Source organism: Anas acuta, chromosome 20 (genome assembly GCF_963932015.1).
Source record: "Anas acuta chromosome 20, bAnaAcu1.1, whole genome shotgun sequence".
Classification (NCBI taxonomy): domain Eukaryota; kingdom Metazoa; phylum Chordata; class Aves; order Anseriformes; family Anatidae; genus Anas; species Anas acuta.
In genome coordinates, this window is record NC_088998.1 from 246,854 (window position 1) to 262,589 (window position 15,736).

The 15,736-nt window shown below is 47.7% G+C and overlaps 1 protein-coding gene across 8 annotated transcripts in view; it reads right to left on the reverse strand.

Moving 5' to 3' along the window:
* Window positions 1-15,736, reverse strand: part of LOC137842583 (dual specificity testis-specific protein kinase 2-like) — a 44,299-nt gene that overhangs the window by 12,229 nt on the left and 16,334 nt on the right. For all 8 annotated transcript variants that reach the window (XR_011089110.1, XR_011089111.1, XM_068656801.1 and 5 more), the window contains 7 exons: window positions 14,608-14,807; window positions 5,933-6,054; window positions 5,743-5,791; window positions 4,577-4,726; window positions 3,081-3,254; window positions 2,412-2,495; window positions 977-1,063 (listed from right to left, as the gene is read on the reverse strand). Coding sequence is in view for 6 of the 8 variants with exons in the window: in XM_068656801.1 (XP_068512902.1) it covers window positions 977-1,063; window positions 2,412-2,495; window positions 3,081-3,254; window positions 4,577-4,726; window positions 5,743-5,791; window positions 5,933-6,054; window positions 14,608-14,807 (866 nt within the window). In the remaining 2 variants the exon portion in view is untranslated. The remainder of the gene's footprint in view (window positions 1-976; window positions 1,064-2,411; window positions 2,496-3,080; window positions 3,255-4,576; window positions 4,727-5,742; window positions 5,792-5,932; window positions 6,055-14,607; window positions 14,808-15,736) is intronic.

Genomic DNA, 15,736 nt, shown 5'->3' on the forward strand with positions numbered 1-15,736 from the left:
TCCCCCTCCTTCTCTTACAGGAGAGAGTATACCTCACACCCTGTTTGGAGAACCCACAGTTTTTTCCACAAATGCAAGGGCTGCCAAGGAGCACAGCCTGGGGCACTTGGGCACCTCCAGCCCAGGCCCCCACTGTGCCATCCTGAGGCTGCTCTTGTGCCTGGCCCTGGGGAAGCCAACCTGGGGAGCCACACTAGAACCTGCCCAAACCTGCACATTGCACAAAAGCAAAGAACAGCCCCAAGAGCCATTTCTGGCACAAGCCCATTACAAATCAATTTGCATTAGGAAACTGTCTGTCAGAGGTACAGTATCTGAACACATACAAACCAAAGCAAATTGTTCATGTGAATTACTCCTCTGATCCAGGGCGAGTTATTCACATGTCCCTGGGACTCGTGCTAGAATTATTTCCATTTCCTGCCTTGAGTAACAAATTGAGTTGCATTGTGATCACCTAGTTTCTCCCGATTGTTTTTTTTTTTTCCTTCCTTTCAAAGTTAAACTTGAATCCTCTCTTTCTACTTTGCATCCTGAGGCAGCACAGGGAGGTCCCCCAGCTTTCACCTTTACTTTTTATGTCAAAGCAACAAAGGTTGGAAAAATGTGCTCTGATGATATCTGCAATGCTAGTAATGGTGAGGCGGTGCCTTCCAGAGAGAATCAGCTAGGTGCCTCTGCCTTCAGTCTAGCTAAGTGGGGATCAGACATCATCACCAACGTGCTTCCCACTTTGGGTTCGATATACAAGGGAACAGGCAGGACCCTGTGATGTTTTGGGCTGTAATACACAAACCGATCACTTCTCCTAAGTGTTTCTTAGGGCAAAACTATGCAATGGATGAAAGCATACTACTGCTCCAGGAAGATTAAGTGGCAGAGCCCTGTGCACTGGCACTGAAAGCATACTCTCACAGAGGTGTGATACAAACCCAAGAAAACCAAAGGGAAAAAAAAAATCTAGCAAGAATCTCACCCGACAGCAGCTAGCAGCAAGGTCCATCACCTGCCTGGGGCATTCACTGATCATCCCTTGGAAGGCAGCAACATCCAAGCCATAATCCTGTTGAGGAAGGGGTAGAGCATGGGTCAACAACCAGACAGGAAGAGGCTGAGTTGGCCATGACTACATGCAGTCACTTATGCAGCCTCCCCAGGAAAATGGGAAAAATAGGTCTCAAGCCCCTCTTTTACTCAAGATGTGTCCTATATATCCTTTGCTTATTAAGATGGGCCTTGTCTGGGTTTTACACTTTTCTTAGCTGCAAATGCCATCCTTCCACCTCAAAACCACCAGGATAAAAAGGGTTTTACAGTAAGAAGCAATGAAAAAGTAATCAATGCTTGAGCTATAAAGTCCTTTAAAGGGTCTTCACCCTTCTCAAGCTGTTAAAGCAAAACATGTTCATAGATTAAAGCTGATTTAAAGATTAAAATGTTCATGGTTTCCATCACAGCTATTTTAACTATGACTATGCAAAGGTACCAGCTCTGCTGGGAGGGCACAGACGGTAAAAGAGACATTTAACTGGGAGAATGTTGCAACATCCTTCTGCTTGCTCTGTGCTTTCCCTGAAGTGCAATGCATCCTCCTGGAAAAGCTCAGAGTAAGGCAACAAGAACCACAAAGGTAGAAAACAGCACGTAGAGTAACCAGCACTGGGTGAGGTGCTGAGCAGTGGTTGCCAAGGAGAGAAACTGTAGATTATTTAGTCTTCCAATAGCAACTGATTGAGGGGATCCAGGCAGCTGTTTCCATACCTACAGCTTAGTCCTGTCAGACATCAGAGTCCCTGATACATAATTCTCTTTCATCTTGCAAATGGAGATGCAGTTTTAGTTACCATTCAGTCTTACAGAAACGTGGAATAATCTCTGGTCATTACAGGTTCTTTGCTTTTTGCCTGAAGACTGCTTGGAAAACAGCAATTTGCTATTTTCCTGATGGATTTTTCACCCTCGTTCTGGAAAAACCTACCCTTCTCACTTTGTGGAAAGGAATTGTTGCAAATACTGAAAAAAGGCCATATTTCTAGAGATGCCTGCTGTTTTTACATGAACTGTATATTAACCCTAATGTATCTGAAAATACAAATTCAAGGTAAAATTGTGTTCGACCTGCCACTTCAATACAGAAGCTGAAATGTCAAAGCCAAATGAATTATTGGAATTAAGATCTCTAAACAAAACTGTTGTATCTCATATTGCTGATGTAACAAAAATTTTCAAACTACAGATGATTCCACTTGTACACTGAACATTTTGTCACCAGATTTTCTCATGAAAAAAACTCTGCAGAGAAATCTGTGCATGCACATATGCATGTGTGTCAGGTCTGTAAAGTCCAGAAAGAAACCACAACCTGGTATCACATAGAAAACACTGTTAAATTTGGCTGCAAAAATCATTACCTGAGTCCTGGGAAGCACTTCGGGATCAGCTGGTATCCTGCCCAGGATTTCACAAAGGACAATACCAAAGGAAAACACATCTACCTGCAAGATGAGGAGAGGTAGGACCAGGCATACATAGAAGAAGCAAAGCATGCAAAAGGGAAGTACCGATGACTGGGTTCTTCCATTGATTCCCAAGAGCCCATCAAAGGTGTGTTGAAGATGAAGGCAGCAAATCAGTTGTTCTCAGGTGAACTTATGCTTCTGAACCCACCCAGAAACACCATAGCCTCACTTGGGGCTGAGCTTTATCTTTGGGAAACATGGACCCATACCACGCTTCAATGTGGTTGGTGCTTCTACCATAGCTCTGGCACCCACTGTAGATCCCACAACAGCTTCACTAGGCTGTAACTCTTCCAGCATATTCTTCAGAGAGGCTTCAGTGTGTTTGTCAACAGCAGTAATACATTTAACTAAGAGTTTAACTTAACAAGGCCACACATGCAACATCTAAGTTGCTATGCAGAACATTGTTGAACAAAGGTCCAGACAGCAGAGCAACATTTCCTAGGGAGGGTGGGAGGGAAAGGCTTTTCTGCTGTTGGAACATGTCTCCAGCAGACATCCCTCATTCTTTCTCAGGACTTCTGATGATGAACAAGGAGCTGATAAGTACTGCCATACCTTCTGGTCATAGGGCTCTCCCCGCAGCATCTCAGGAGCCATCCAGAAAGCAGAGCCCACCAGAGAAAGCTTCCTCTCCACATCCTTCACAGGCAGCTCCACCACCTCTCTGGCCAGCCCAAAGTCAGTCACCAGTGCCTCACGGCCCCGTGGTGTCACTCGAATGAGGCAGTTCTGAAAGGAGGCCATGGGGGGGTAAAACATGAGATGCCCAACAAGGAAAAGCCTGCACACTTCACTGTGTAGCACCTCACTGGTCCTCAGCCCCTGCCATTACTGGCTCTCCTCTCACTAGAGGCCTGCATCCTGGCAGCACATGTTGACTACATCTGAAGCCAGAAAAAGTCCTTTGAAGGAGCAGTTCCCTAGCCTGCGGCCATGGGAGACTTTTGGTTCACCATCCATTCCATGTCCAGAACTGTCAGGAGCCCTCACCATGCAACCCTGCTTGCTCATCACCACTGTGCCTCAGGCTGCCTCCTGATACAGCTTTCCAGAACTCAGTGCTGGCACTCCATCCTAACTAACCTGAACTGAGATTTGCAAAGTTACCTAATATGAACACAATGATCCACATCCTTTCATCTGAAAGAGACCAAGAAATGTGCACATCAGCTTTGTTCACTGTTCAGTCAAAGGCAGGCAGATCACAGTCACAGCCCTTCTCACTGTCCAGGGTTGTACATACCTAGCAGTGTTTTCTGGAGGAATTTCTACAAAATTATCTTACTGATTCTCAAAAACCACAGTGGCTTCAACCTGTTCAGTTCCCCAGGATTTCCTCTTGGCATCTGCTACCAAAGAGCTAGCAGAAACTATGAACATCTTCTCCAGATGGTTCTCACAGACAACGAGAAATCAAGTAAACATACATACACTTCTCTCCTGTATCTTCAGCCATCATCACAGCAGATTTCCCAGGTTTCTCCTGGAAAGCATGAACTTTTTTCAGGGCTGAACCTCCATAGTGAAACAGAAAGGACAGGCAGGAACCTTCAGCACTCACTAACTTTCCACAAGCATATCCCAAGCTCATCAGTTATCACCAAACAGAAAATTGCATCTCAACTGACTTCAGAGCACACATGCCAAGAAATCCATCATCAGAATGAAACAGACTCTTGCCCTGTCTTCCCATGTAGTTTGTGATTTCCTGGTTAGGAACTGAGCCAACCAAACAGCCTAAGATTACAAAGGCAAGCTTGGTTCCTGTACTGATGTCTTTCAAGACTGTAATGCTTGAATAGCTTCCACACTGCCGACCTTCATTAATATTTCATTTTTTCCTTAAAAAGCTGAGTCTTCTGCTTAACAAGCAATGAATGTAATGTAATTACAGGTTTTATCAATAAAACTTCCTTGCCTGCAAAGGGATTAGCATGAAGCAGAGGACCAAGAAGAAGCCTGAGTTCTCCAGGTTACAGCCCTAAGTGCCTCTGTAGGGTCCCCCAACATAGTTGCCCTTCAGGGGGGACATTCCCTTTCCAGCTGTGTACCTTGGAGTTGAGATCTCGATGGTAGATGTTCTTGCAGTGCAGATAGACCATGCCTCTGGTAATGTCAGAAGCTAAGTCCACTTTCTCCTTCCACGTCAAAGTGATGTCTTTGCTGGCCAGAAGGTCTTCCAGGCAGCCCCCATTCACGTACTGTGAACAGAGACAAAAAGCAGGCACCCACGCAGCTGGACACAGGCTCTCCTGGTGCTGAGCTCTCCCTCACCAACCCAGGAGCTCTCTCCCTCGGGATGGAGATAATAAATGACACCACACACAAGGGTTCCTGTGCATGGTGTAGTGCTAATACCCCTCCTGACACAGCAAGACACTGATGGTCTCTGGGTACAGGCACTGCCCTGCTGCAGGGACTTCTGTATAAGCCAGCATGGCAATGCAACAGCAAAGTCAACCCTTGGCAAACAATTTTCCACACCTGCGCTGGGGACCTGTGCTGTGCCTTCATGACTTGTTGGCAATGGTGGGGGCCCCTTCCTGGGGTGCGATGCAACACCTTTCCTCTGCACACCACTGCTGAATGCCACTACATTATCTCCAAGTACCTGCTGCATCCAGCCACCTGCTGCCCCCTGCCCTGCCAGGCTCACCTAGCAGTCTCTTCTGTCCAGTGAGAAAATGCTCACACCAACCCCTGTACTGCTCCTCCCATTGCACCCAAGAGCACAGGGCCAAGGTGACCCTTCCACAGTCTTCACTCACATGCAGCAACCAAAAGGCCTTGCAGATGCTCAGTTAGTGCCTCAGGCTGCTAATGGTGCAGGAACAAGACACGGCCTCTCTGGTACCAGCTGAGGCTTTTCTATTAAGCCACACCATCATGTCAGAGCCACACTAAAGGTCCTGCCAGTTTGCATCTGCTCTACTCCTGTTCTCCAACCAGTGGCTCCTCCACTCTTTGGGGTGGTACTAGACCATCCTGAAACACTTTCTGGCTATCCTTCTTGAATCTCATGGTTCTGTAGTGACCGTGCCCCACTTCAGCCATGAGCAACTGGGGGGCAAAAAGAACCGTCTTACTAGTAGAGACTCACAGGCTCAAGTGTCGGAGAAGTACAGATTTGCATTATAGGATATCTGCCACCCTCCCTACCAAAGAACTACACAGTCCTTGACTGCCTATAGCATGCTTACAAGCAAGAAACTTTTACCTCCAGAATGGGGTACAGCTTGTCATCCTTCACACATATCCCAAGGTACCTAAGCAGGAGAAGAGACGAGACAAGAGAAAAACAAGCCATCAAGGTTCTGTTTATTCCCTTTCCACGGAACTGCTTTATAGACACTGACCAACTCCAGCCCCTGCCAGTGACACTAGTTATGGCCAGAGGATGCACCCACCTGACAACGTTAGGGTGGGACAGCTTCTGCAGCAGGCTGATCTCACGTACAATCACCTCTTGGTCCACGTTGTTCTTGTAGATCTTCACCACCATCACTTTACAAGCAGCAGCCTGGGTCACCTGGATCCAAGGTTGGAGCAGGACATCTGTTAGTTTACAGATGCCTTCTAGCCCCTCTGGACAACAGTATCCATTCCTAACCAAAGTCCTGAATCTCATTTCCCTGCTGCCCAGAACTTTGCACAATGATTTGCACAAGGGCAAGGTGCTGTCCCTCCCACACAAGCTCCCCACCAGTGATGTCTGACTTGGAGGCTGGAGACAACTAAATACCTCCTGTCACAACACAGCACTAAAAGTTTCTCAGTCAAAATTCAGGTAACTTTGGCTGGAGCAATTCCTCAGCCCACACTAAGTTACAGAAGGGCTGACCTTCTCCTCTCCAATGCCTTACACTCAATGGCCCATCCCAACCATAGCCTACCCACCTCCATCCCTCCTTCCTGCCTGGGTCTGGTCACTGTACAAGGTTGCTGTCACATTCTTCATCCCCACTGCTTTCTGAGCCCCACCAACACCTGGCTCCCCATCTAGACAGTCTCTGCTAGTCAGACACAATGAAGAAAGTGCAGAGCCAGCTCATCTCTCCCCAGCGCCCCTGGACAGAGGCCCTGAGTCTTCTTCCCATTCACATGCCTACCGGAACCTCTGCTGTGGATTACCAGACATATTACACTCCTAGGGCTTCCCTCTAGCAGGGATATGGGAAAGTAAAGAACAGAAAACAAAATGTTGTTCCTCAAACTTATAACACATAACAGACTGAGCAGGCATTTTTAAGAGGAAATTTGCTGTCCCCCATGACAGTATCATGGTTGGACAGTACTACATGCAGGGGTTTCATGCAGGCTGCAAGACATACAGGAGTCCCCCAACTTTCAGCACGGACAGGACCATCCAAGGTCCCTGCACTGCAACTCATGAAATCTGGGTTGAGGATACGAATAGCAGATTCCAGATTACATCACAAGGCATTGTGATACTTGAATATTTCAATCGTTAATCAAAGTCAGCTTTATGGAGACTCATATATCAGGTATGGCCCACACTGATGTCCTGACATTTGCCCCAGAATGAATAGGGAATCTGGTGATGTTTAACTTTCTCTCATCTTGAGGTTTAGGGGTTTTTTTTGTTTGCTTTCACGTCAAGATCGTTCAAACAGCATAAAATGGTTTCATAGCAGCAGTCTGAGACCCAAAGCATCACCCATTGCTCTCTGTGATGACTACTTTAAGGTTACCAGAACATGTGAAGAGAACAAAGAGCTACATGTAAGACCTAGCTAAGCTGAAAAAAGAGAAAGGTTGATTATAATCAGGATCACAAAACAAGTTGTCTTGGAAGAAATATGAACTGTTGCTTCTATTCTGAAAGAACACAACCTGACAGCCTGTGCTTATTGCTGGAATAAGCCTGCCTGTGTATTCCAGCAGGTCATAAGGAAACCAGGGCTTTAACAGCATCACCTGATGAGACATCATAACCACAATTAGTCGTTACTCGAGGGGGCCTCCAGTTACTGGGGATCGGACTTCAGGCAACACCCACCTCATGCACAAAGGCTGAACTGCTTGGTCATGACGGAGAGCCCCCTGAGCTGGCATCTTCTCCCCATAATTCATTTTTAACTTCTTGCCTACTTCCTCTCTAGCAACAGCTGATTGCTGGCACAATAATTAGGGTAATTAGTCAATTTTATAGTGCTACCCATCACAGTTCAACAACAGACAGATCCTTGCTTTATTAGTCCATAACCCAGCCATAACCCTAGTCTTCTCTCAGCTTTACTGTTAGCTTAGAAAAAAAAACACTGAAGTGGAAATTTAGGAGATAACACTGGCTCTGCTCTGACAAATCAGATTTGTTCCCTATCACAATCCTGACTCTGAACCTGGAAACAAGCTTCTATGATAGAAAAGATTATTAAAATTTTCTTTGTATTGGACAGATCCCACTGAGCTTGGAGAGACTGTAGCACAAGAGACACTCCTAGGCTGATCAGAGGCTTGCTGGAGCACCTGCAGTCAGAAGGCCTCTTCCAAACTCGCAGGCCCTAAAACTATGCTGGCCAACCTGGAGCACCCCTTGGCCTGCTCTAAATCATACCCTGTCCAGTTCTGCCCTAGATCAGTGTGCAGAGAACCCTCCAAGGTATTCTCACTTCATGCTAAAAACTGATGAGGGTAAAGGCCTAGTGTCAGCCTCAAGCAGTGAAATAAAGGTGAAAATCTGGCAGTGGGAATTTGCAGACCATGCAACTGGGAGTGGAACCATACTTCCTAATGCTTGTGAAGCTTTTTGGGGGCCAAAAGAAGATGACATTATTCAGAGGTTCACCTTGGGCAATGCCTTAAACCAGTGCCTGAAAATATATCACTTCTCTCCTGCTTTTGAGCACCTCAGACCCTACACACCAGATAACTATCAATGAAAGGAGCTTCATGTCTTCCCTGAGCAAAACTTGCACTTGAATAGTTCCTTATTCCACATCAGAAAACTAAGACAGAAAAAGAGGGAAAGTACCTTGTACTCAGGTTACGCATTACATAATTCACTGAGCAGCAGGTCATGCCTTGGTCTGAGTCACCATGTGAAACCAAGTGAATCCTTGTTCCTCAGGACAAGGGATGGCACAAGCAACAGGCAGCCTTTCAGTGCAGGCATCACATACAGGGGAGTCTATGTCCATGTCATGGGAGTGCTTTGGAAGATAGCATCCGCATTGGCAAAGAGCTTCAAAGGACAATCACCAGTGATGCTTTATAGCAGGGGCACTGCTACTTAGGGCTATGAGTCTACAGGACACTGGCTGACCTGAGAGGAATCAGTTACTTTTGTGCTCAAGTCCACAAACAAACATCAGCTTCCCTCAGTGCCAGGGAAGCTCATGGAGCAGATTCTCTTGAGAGTCATCACGCAGCACTTGCAGGGCAAGCAGGCAATCACAGGCCCAGTCAACATGGGTTTATGAAAGGCAGATCCTGCTTGATGAACCTGATCTTCTATGACAAAGTGACGCGCTGGGTGGATGAGGGAAAGGCTGTGGATGTGGTCTACCTTGACTTCAGCAAGGCTTTTGACACCGTCTCCCACAGCATTCTCCTCAAGAAACTGGCTGCTCTTGACTTGGACTGGTGCATACTTCATTGGGTTAGAAACTGGCTGGATAGCTGGGCCCAAAGAGTCGTGGTAAATGGAGCCAAGTCCAGTTGGAGGCCAGTCACTAGTGGTGTTCCCCAGGGCTCGGTGCTGGGGCCCGTCCTCTTTAATATCTTCATCGATGATCTGGATGAGGGCATTGAGTGCACCCTCAGTAAGTTTGCAGATGACACCAAGCTATGTGCGTGTGTCGATCTGCTTGAGGGTAGGAAGGCTCTGCAGGAGGATCTGGATAGGCTGCACCGATGGGCTGAGGGTCAACTGCATGAAGTTCAACAAGGCCAAGTGCCGGGTCCTGCACCTGGGGCGCAATAACCCCAAGCAGGCTGGGAGATGAGTGGTTGGAGAGCTGCCAGGCAGAGAAGGACCTGGGAGTGATGGTGGATAGTCGGCTGAATATGAGCCAGCAGTGTGCTCAGGTGGCCAAGAAGGCCAACAGCATCCTGGCTTGCATAAGAAACAGTGTGACCAGCAGGGCTAGGGAAGTGATCGTCCCCCTGTACTCGGCTCTGGTGAGGCCGCACCTCGAGTACTGTGTTCAGTTTTGGACCCCTCACTACAAGAAGGACATCGAGGTGCTCGAGCGGGTCCAGAGGAGGGCAACGAAGCTGGTGAGGGGCCTGGAGAACAAGTCCTACGAGGAGCGGCTGAGGGAGCTGCGCTTGTTCAGCCTGGAGAAGAGGAGGCTCAGGGGTGACCTTATTGCTCTTTACAGATACCTTAAAGGAGGCTGTAGCAAGGTGGGGGTTGGTCTGTTCTCCCATGTGCCTGGTGACAGGACAAGGGGGAATGGGCTTAAGTTGCGCCAGAGGAGTTTTAGGTTCGATGTTAGGAAGAACTTCTTTACCGAAAGGGTTGTTAGACACTGGAACAGGCTGCCCAGGGAAGTGGTGGAGTCACCATCCCTGGAAGTCTTTAAAAGACATTTAGATGTAGAGCTTAAGGATATGGTTTAGTGGGGACTGTTAGCGTTAGGTCAGAGGTTGGACTCGATGATTTTGAGGTCTCTTCCAACCTAGAAATTCAGTGATTCTATGATTCTGTGATCAGGTCCCTACAAAAGACTTGTGCTTGTACCAAGTCTTCCTCCACTGTCCTCTAACTATTTAACCCATACCATTGATGTTCGTTTTAACATTTCTTTTCCTTCTTCTGCTTCAGGAATTTATTCCATTTTCATTAAAGATCCATGCATCCAGCCCACCTATTGCTAGAATCTCAATTTACTGCTAGGGCAGAAGGAAAACATCACACACAGGAGACAGCAGTCCTTACTATGAAAATCTGCTAGATAAAGGAAAGAGAAAGTGATGGCAACAACATGCTGTGTAAGTGGGGAAATGAATTATTGGAGGGACGGCATGGTGAGGAGAGGTATTTGTCATGTATTGCTCCAGTCTGAAAACAGCTGCCATATACCCTTGGCTAGAGATACCCTTTGAACAGCATTAGTGCACTATCACTGGAGTTGAAGAGCACTCAGAGACCATAACACCAATCCCAAATGCAACAAAGGAGGAGACAGAGTTTTAAGAAAGCAATGTGCAATTATCTATCCAATTTGTGTGTTTTCTGCAGCTCCAAGGCCAGATCCTGCCAGTCTGGCTTCATTAGGTTCAACAGGCCACATTTGCTTGCACCAACCAGGGATCTCACACAGTAATGTCAGAGTACTCCTCTGGCAGAAGTATCTTATGCTGGCCCAGAAGAAATATACATTCATGGTGTCCATCCTGCACCTCGTCAAGATAAGGAGCTAAAAGTGATGATGTAGCCAGGCCCAATTTGTTTCCACGGGGTCTGTGTCACACCCCAGTAATCAAGATCCATGTCAGCAGCCACATTGTAGAGTATACTAGAAGAGAGATCATAGAATCATAGAATCATAGAATATCCTGAGTTGGAAGGGACCCTTAAGGATCATCAAGTCCAACTCTTGACACCGCACAGGTCTACCCAAAAGTTCAGACCATGTGACTAAGTGCACAGTCCAATCTCTTCTTAAATTCAGTCAGGCTCGGTGCAGTGACCACTTCCCTGGGGAGCCTGTTCCAGTGTGCAACCACTCTCTCTGTGAAGAACCCCCTCCTGATGTCAAGCCTAAGCTTCCCCTGCCTCAGCTTAACCCCGTTCCCGTGGGTCCTGTCGCTGGTGTTAATGGAGAAAAGGTCTCCTGCCTCTCGACACCCCCTTACGAGGAAGTTGTAGACTGCGATGAGGTCTCCCCTCAGCCTCCTCTTCTCCAGGCTGAACAGGCCCAGTGCCCTCAGCCGTTCCTCGTACGTCTTCCCCTCCAGGCCTTTCACCATCTTCGTAGCCCTCCTCTGGACACTCTCCAACAGTTTCATGTCCTTTTTATACTGTGGTGCCCAGAACTGCACACAGTACTCAAGGTGAGGTCGCACCAGCGCAGAGTAGAGCGGGACAATCACCTCCCTCGACCTACTAGCGATGCCGTGCTTGATGCACCCCAGGACACGGTTGGCCCTCCTGGCTGCAAGGGCACACTGCTGCCTCATATTCAACTTGTTGTCTACCACGACCCCCAGATCCCTCTCTTCTAGGCTGCTCTCCAGCGTCTCATCGCCCAGTCTGTACGTGCAGCCAGGGTTTCCCCGTCCCAGGTGCAGGACCCGGCACTTGCTCTTATTGAACTTCATGCGGTTGGCGATCGCCCAGCTCTCCAACCTATCCAGATCCCTCTGCAAGGCCTTTCCACCCTCATTCGAGTCCACAACTCCTCCAAGTTTGGTGTCATCAGCAAACTTGCTCAAAATACCTTCTATTCCTACATCCAGATCGTTTATAAAAATATTGAAAAGTACCGGCCCTAAAATGGAGCCTTGAGGGACCCCACTGGTGACCGCCCGCCAGCCTGACGCAGCCCCATTCACCATAACCCTTTGGGCCCTGCCCGTTAGCCAATTGCTCACCCATCGTATGATGTTTTTATTTAGCTGTATGGTGGACATTTTGTCCAGTAGGATCCTATGGGAAACCGTGTCAAAAGCCTTGCTGAAGTCCAAAAAAATCACATCAGCTGGTTTCCCTTGGTCCACCATACGGGTGATCTTATCATAAAAGGAAATCAGGTTAGTTAGGCAGGACCTACCCTTCACAAACCCATGCTGGCTGGGACCAATGACTGCTTTGTCCCCCAGGTGCGCCTCGATACGTTCGAGAACCATCTTCTCCATGATTTTACCAGGCACTGACGTGAGACTGACAGGCCTGTAATTGCTAGAGTCTTCTTTCTGACCCTTCTTGAAAATCGGCACAACATTTGCCAGCTTCCAGTCTACCGGGACCTCTCCAGACTCTCAGGATCATTGAAAAATAATTGAGAGAGGTTCCGCGATGACGTCCGCCAGCTCCTTCAGCACCCGGGGATGAATCCCATCCGGACCCATGGACTTGTAGGGGTCCAGGTGGAGTAGCAAATCCCGCACACGTTCAGGGTCGGTTGGGAGTTTGTCATCCCCACCGTCCCGGTCCTCCAGCTCAGGGCACCCTGGGTCCCGAAGCCCATCATCGGCATTGAAGACAGAGGCAAAGAAGGCGTTAAGCGTCTCTGCTTTACCTATGTCATCGTCTGTGAGAAGACCTTCCCTATCAAGGAGCGGCCCTATGTATTCTTTAGTTCTCCTTTTTCCATTCACATATCTAAAAAAACCCTTTTTATTTTCTCTCACAGACACAGCCAGCCTCAACTCTAGGTGTGCTTTAGCCACACGAATTTTCTTCCTACAAACACGAACAGCATCCCTGTATTCTTTCCATGTCACCCGGCCCTCCTTCCAGTAGCGAAACACTCTCTGTTTCCGCCTAATCTCCATAAGAATGTTCCTGGTCAGCCACGCCGGCCTCCTGCCGCGCCTGCCTGACTTGCGATATTTAGGAATTGCCTGATCTTGTGCTTCTAGGAGGCATCGCTTAAAGAATGACCAGCACTGGTGGACATCAAGGCCTTCAAGAGCAGCTTCCCAGGGGACCTTGCTGACTAGTTCCCTGAGCAGCCTGAAGTCCGCCTTCCCCATATCTAGGGATGAGGTTTTGGTGGCACTTTTCCTTCTGTCACCGTAAATTTTGAACTCAACCACTTCATGGTCGCTATGACCAAGGCGGCCACCAATCACCACATCTCCCACCAGACCCTCTCTGTTTTCTAGCAACAGGTCTAGGAGGGCACCTTTCCTAGTTGGCTCCGTTAGCACCTGCACCAAGAAGTTATCATCTAGGTGCTTCATGAACCTCCTGGACTTGCTCGTGTCAGCCGTGTGGCACTCCCAGTTAACGTCTGGCAAGTTGAAGTCCCCCATAAGGACAAGGGGAGTTAATCTCGAGGCCTCTCTTAGTTCTGTAAAGAATAATTTATCGGCGCTATCGTCCTGGCCAGGCGGTCTGTAATAGACTCCCACAACGACATCCCCTTTATTCGTTCGTCCCTTGATCCTTACCCAGAGGTAATATGAGCAAATCTGGCCACCTTGCAAAGCAGTCTCACTTCCTAGGTAGAGGTCCCCTTTTCATCTAGCTGTTCATAGAGAGAACAACGACAACTGAGGGTTGCAGGGAAAGAGCACCACACCCCATCCCCTCACCCCAAATAAGCAATGGTGAGATGCTAAAGTATTCCTCAGCAGAGGAACAGCATTGGATAGGGAGCAAAGCTAGCAACACCCTGGATTCTGTGCTTACTAAGAGAGGGTTAAACTCCCACACCAGTGGAGCTTGATGTAGGGAGTGACTCAGAACAGCCCCAGTGAGAAAAAGCAGATTTACCTTGGTGATACACCATACACATCAGACATTGGCTTGCAAAGAGCCATAGATCTCCTGACATGAAGGCAGAAGAGGCAAAAGTGGACAAACCAGCAGCCTGTCCCACTCTGACTCTACTGTCACCTGCTCTTCTGCAGCATCACCAGTAACACAGAGCAGGAGCAAGAGAGGGGTCATGGCATTGGCATTTCCAGGGGGAGTGGGTGGCACATATTCTGGGAGACATACATAACTTGATTTCACGTTCTTTTTCTCAATGTATTTTGTCACAGTTTTGACAAAAAAAAACTGCACAGAACATAAATATCCCCATAAGTCATCCAATACCCCTGTTTAGCTCCCTGACAAGCCTGTTGTATTGGTAGATGACAGTCAACAAACATTGCTTGATCGAGTCCTCCTGTCTCATTTTACACTATAGAAAAGAAGATGCATATCAAAGATGATGTGCTAGGTACGCAGAGTCCTCTCCTCCCTCACCTCAGCCAACCTGCCAGGGTGAGCCAGGAGGGATAAAGATGAGGAAACAAGCTGGGGGATGGTTCCTCAAGTGAGGCACCATCTGCACAGACTCAGCAGGTATTCAGGTGCTCTCCACAAGGACTGTGGGCTGCCTATACATCAGAGCAGCAGTCTTATGCTACGTTGGGTCAGTCCCAGCACTTTTACCTTGTAGACCTCGGAGAAGAAGCCACTACCTATAAGTTCAGTGTTGAAGTTTTCCCAGAACTCCAGCTTCCTGACAGCTGTGCGCAGCCTCTGCCAGCGGTCCATGTGGTAGTAGGTATCAGATGATTCGCCATAGTACTGCATGGGGTCGGAGGGCTCTGGGGTGATCAGCCCTGCCTTGCACATCATGGTGGCAGCAGCTGAAACACAGTGCATCTCACAGTGAGCCAAAAGCAGCATTTGTACATAAAATAAGTACCTGCACTAGAGACCAGAGCTGGATGAAGCCTCAGGAACAGAGCAGCAGTAAACAAGTCACTGTTGTGCCATGATGCACCTTGAAGTACACGTTGCAATGGGAAGCATCCATGGGCACTCTCCCTCTGATAGGGGCTTAGGCCTGCCGTATGCAGGTTGTTATTTGGACTTCTTTATACTAGCATTTAAAGATGTCAAATCAGCATATATTCACTTATCCTTTCCAAGGGTCTAGGATATCAGCATGCATCACCATATGATTGTGCAGCCCAAGAAAAATCTGGTGAATGCTATCTTACTCAGCCAGCTTACACTGGGTTAAAAGCTGCCATGTCAAAACTGGGCTTTTAACATAGGTCACATGAGACTTACTAATGAATGCAACTTTCATCATCCCAGACCTCTAGACAGGCCTTTGATTGAGCATGTTAGCACAAAACATGCAATCTTAAAAGGGTCCTTACTCAGCAGGTACCTTCTGTTTATTCCAAGACCTAAAGAATCAAACAAGGAAATGCCCCAACAACTCTTTTCCTATCTGTGTAACCCGAACCTGTCTCTAACCACCCAGCTCCCTCTACTAAATTATCTTGTTTTTCTACTGCTCTGATACTTAACTCTACAGCCCCCTCCCTCCATTCCCCTTTCTGTCTTTAACAGAACCAGGTTCAGACTCCTTCAAAGCCATATGCCATCCTTTCATTCCTCCTGCATCACTTGCCTCCAGTTATTTCCAAAGATGCAGGGGACACAAATCCAAAGGAAGTAGAAAAAGGGCTTCTGACACTGTCTGAGGTTTGAATAAGGTACATACTTCTAGATAATTTTTAACAGCCATTAGTCCACTACAATGTTGTCCTAGCATTTTCCA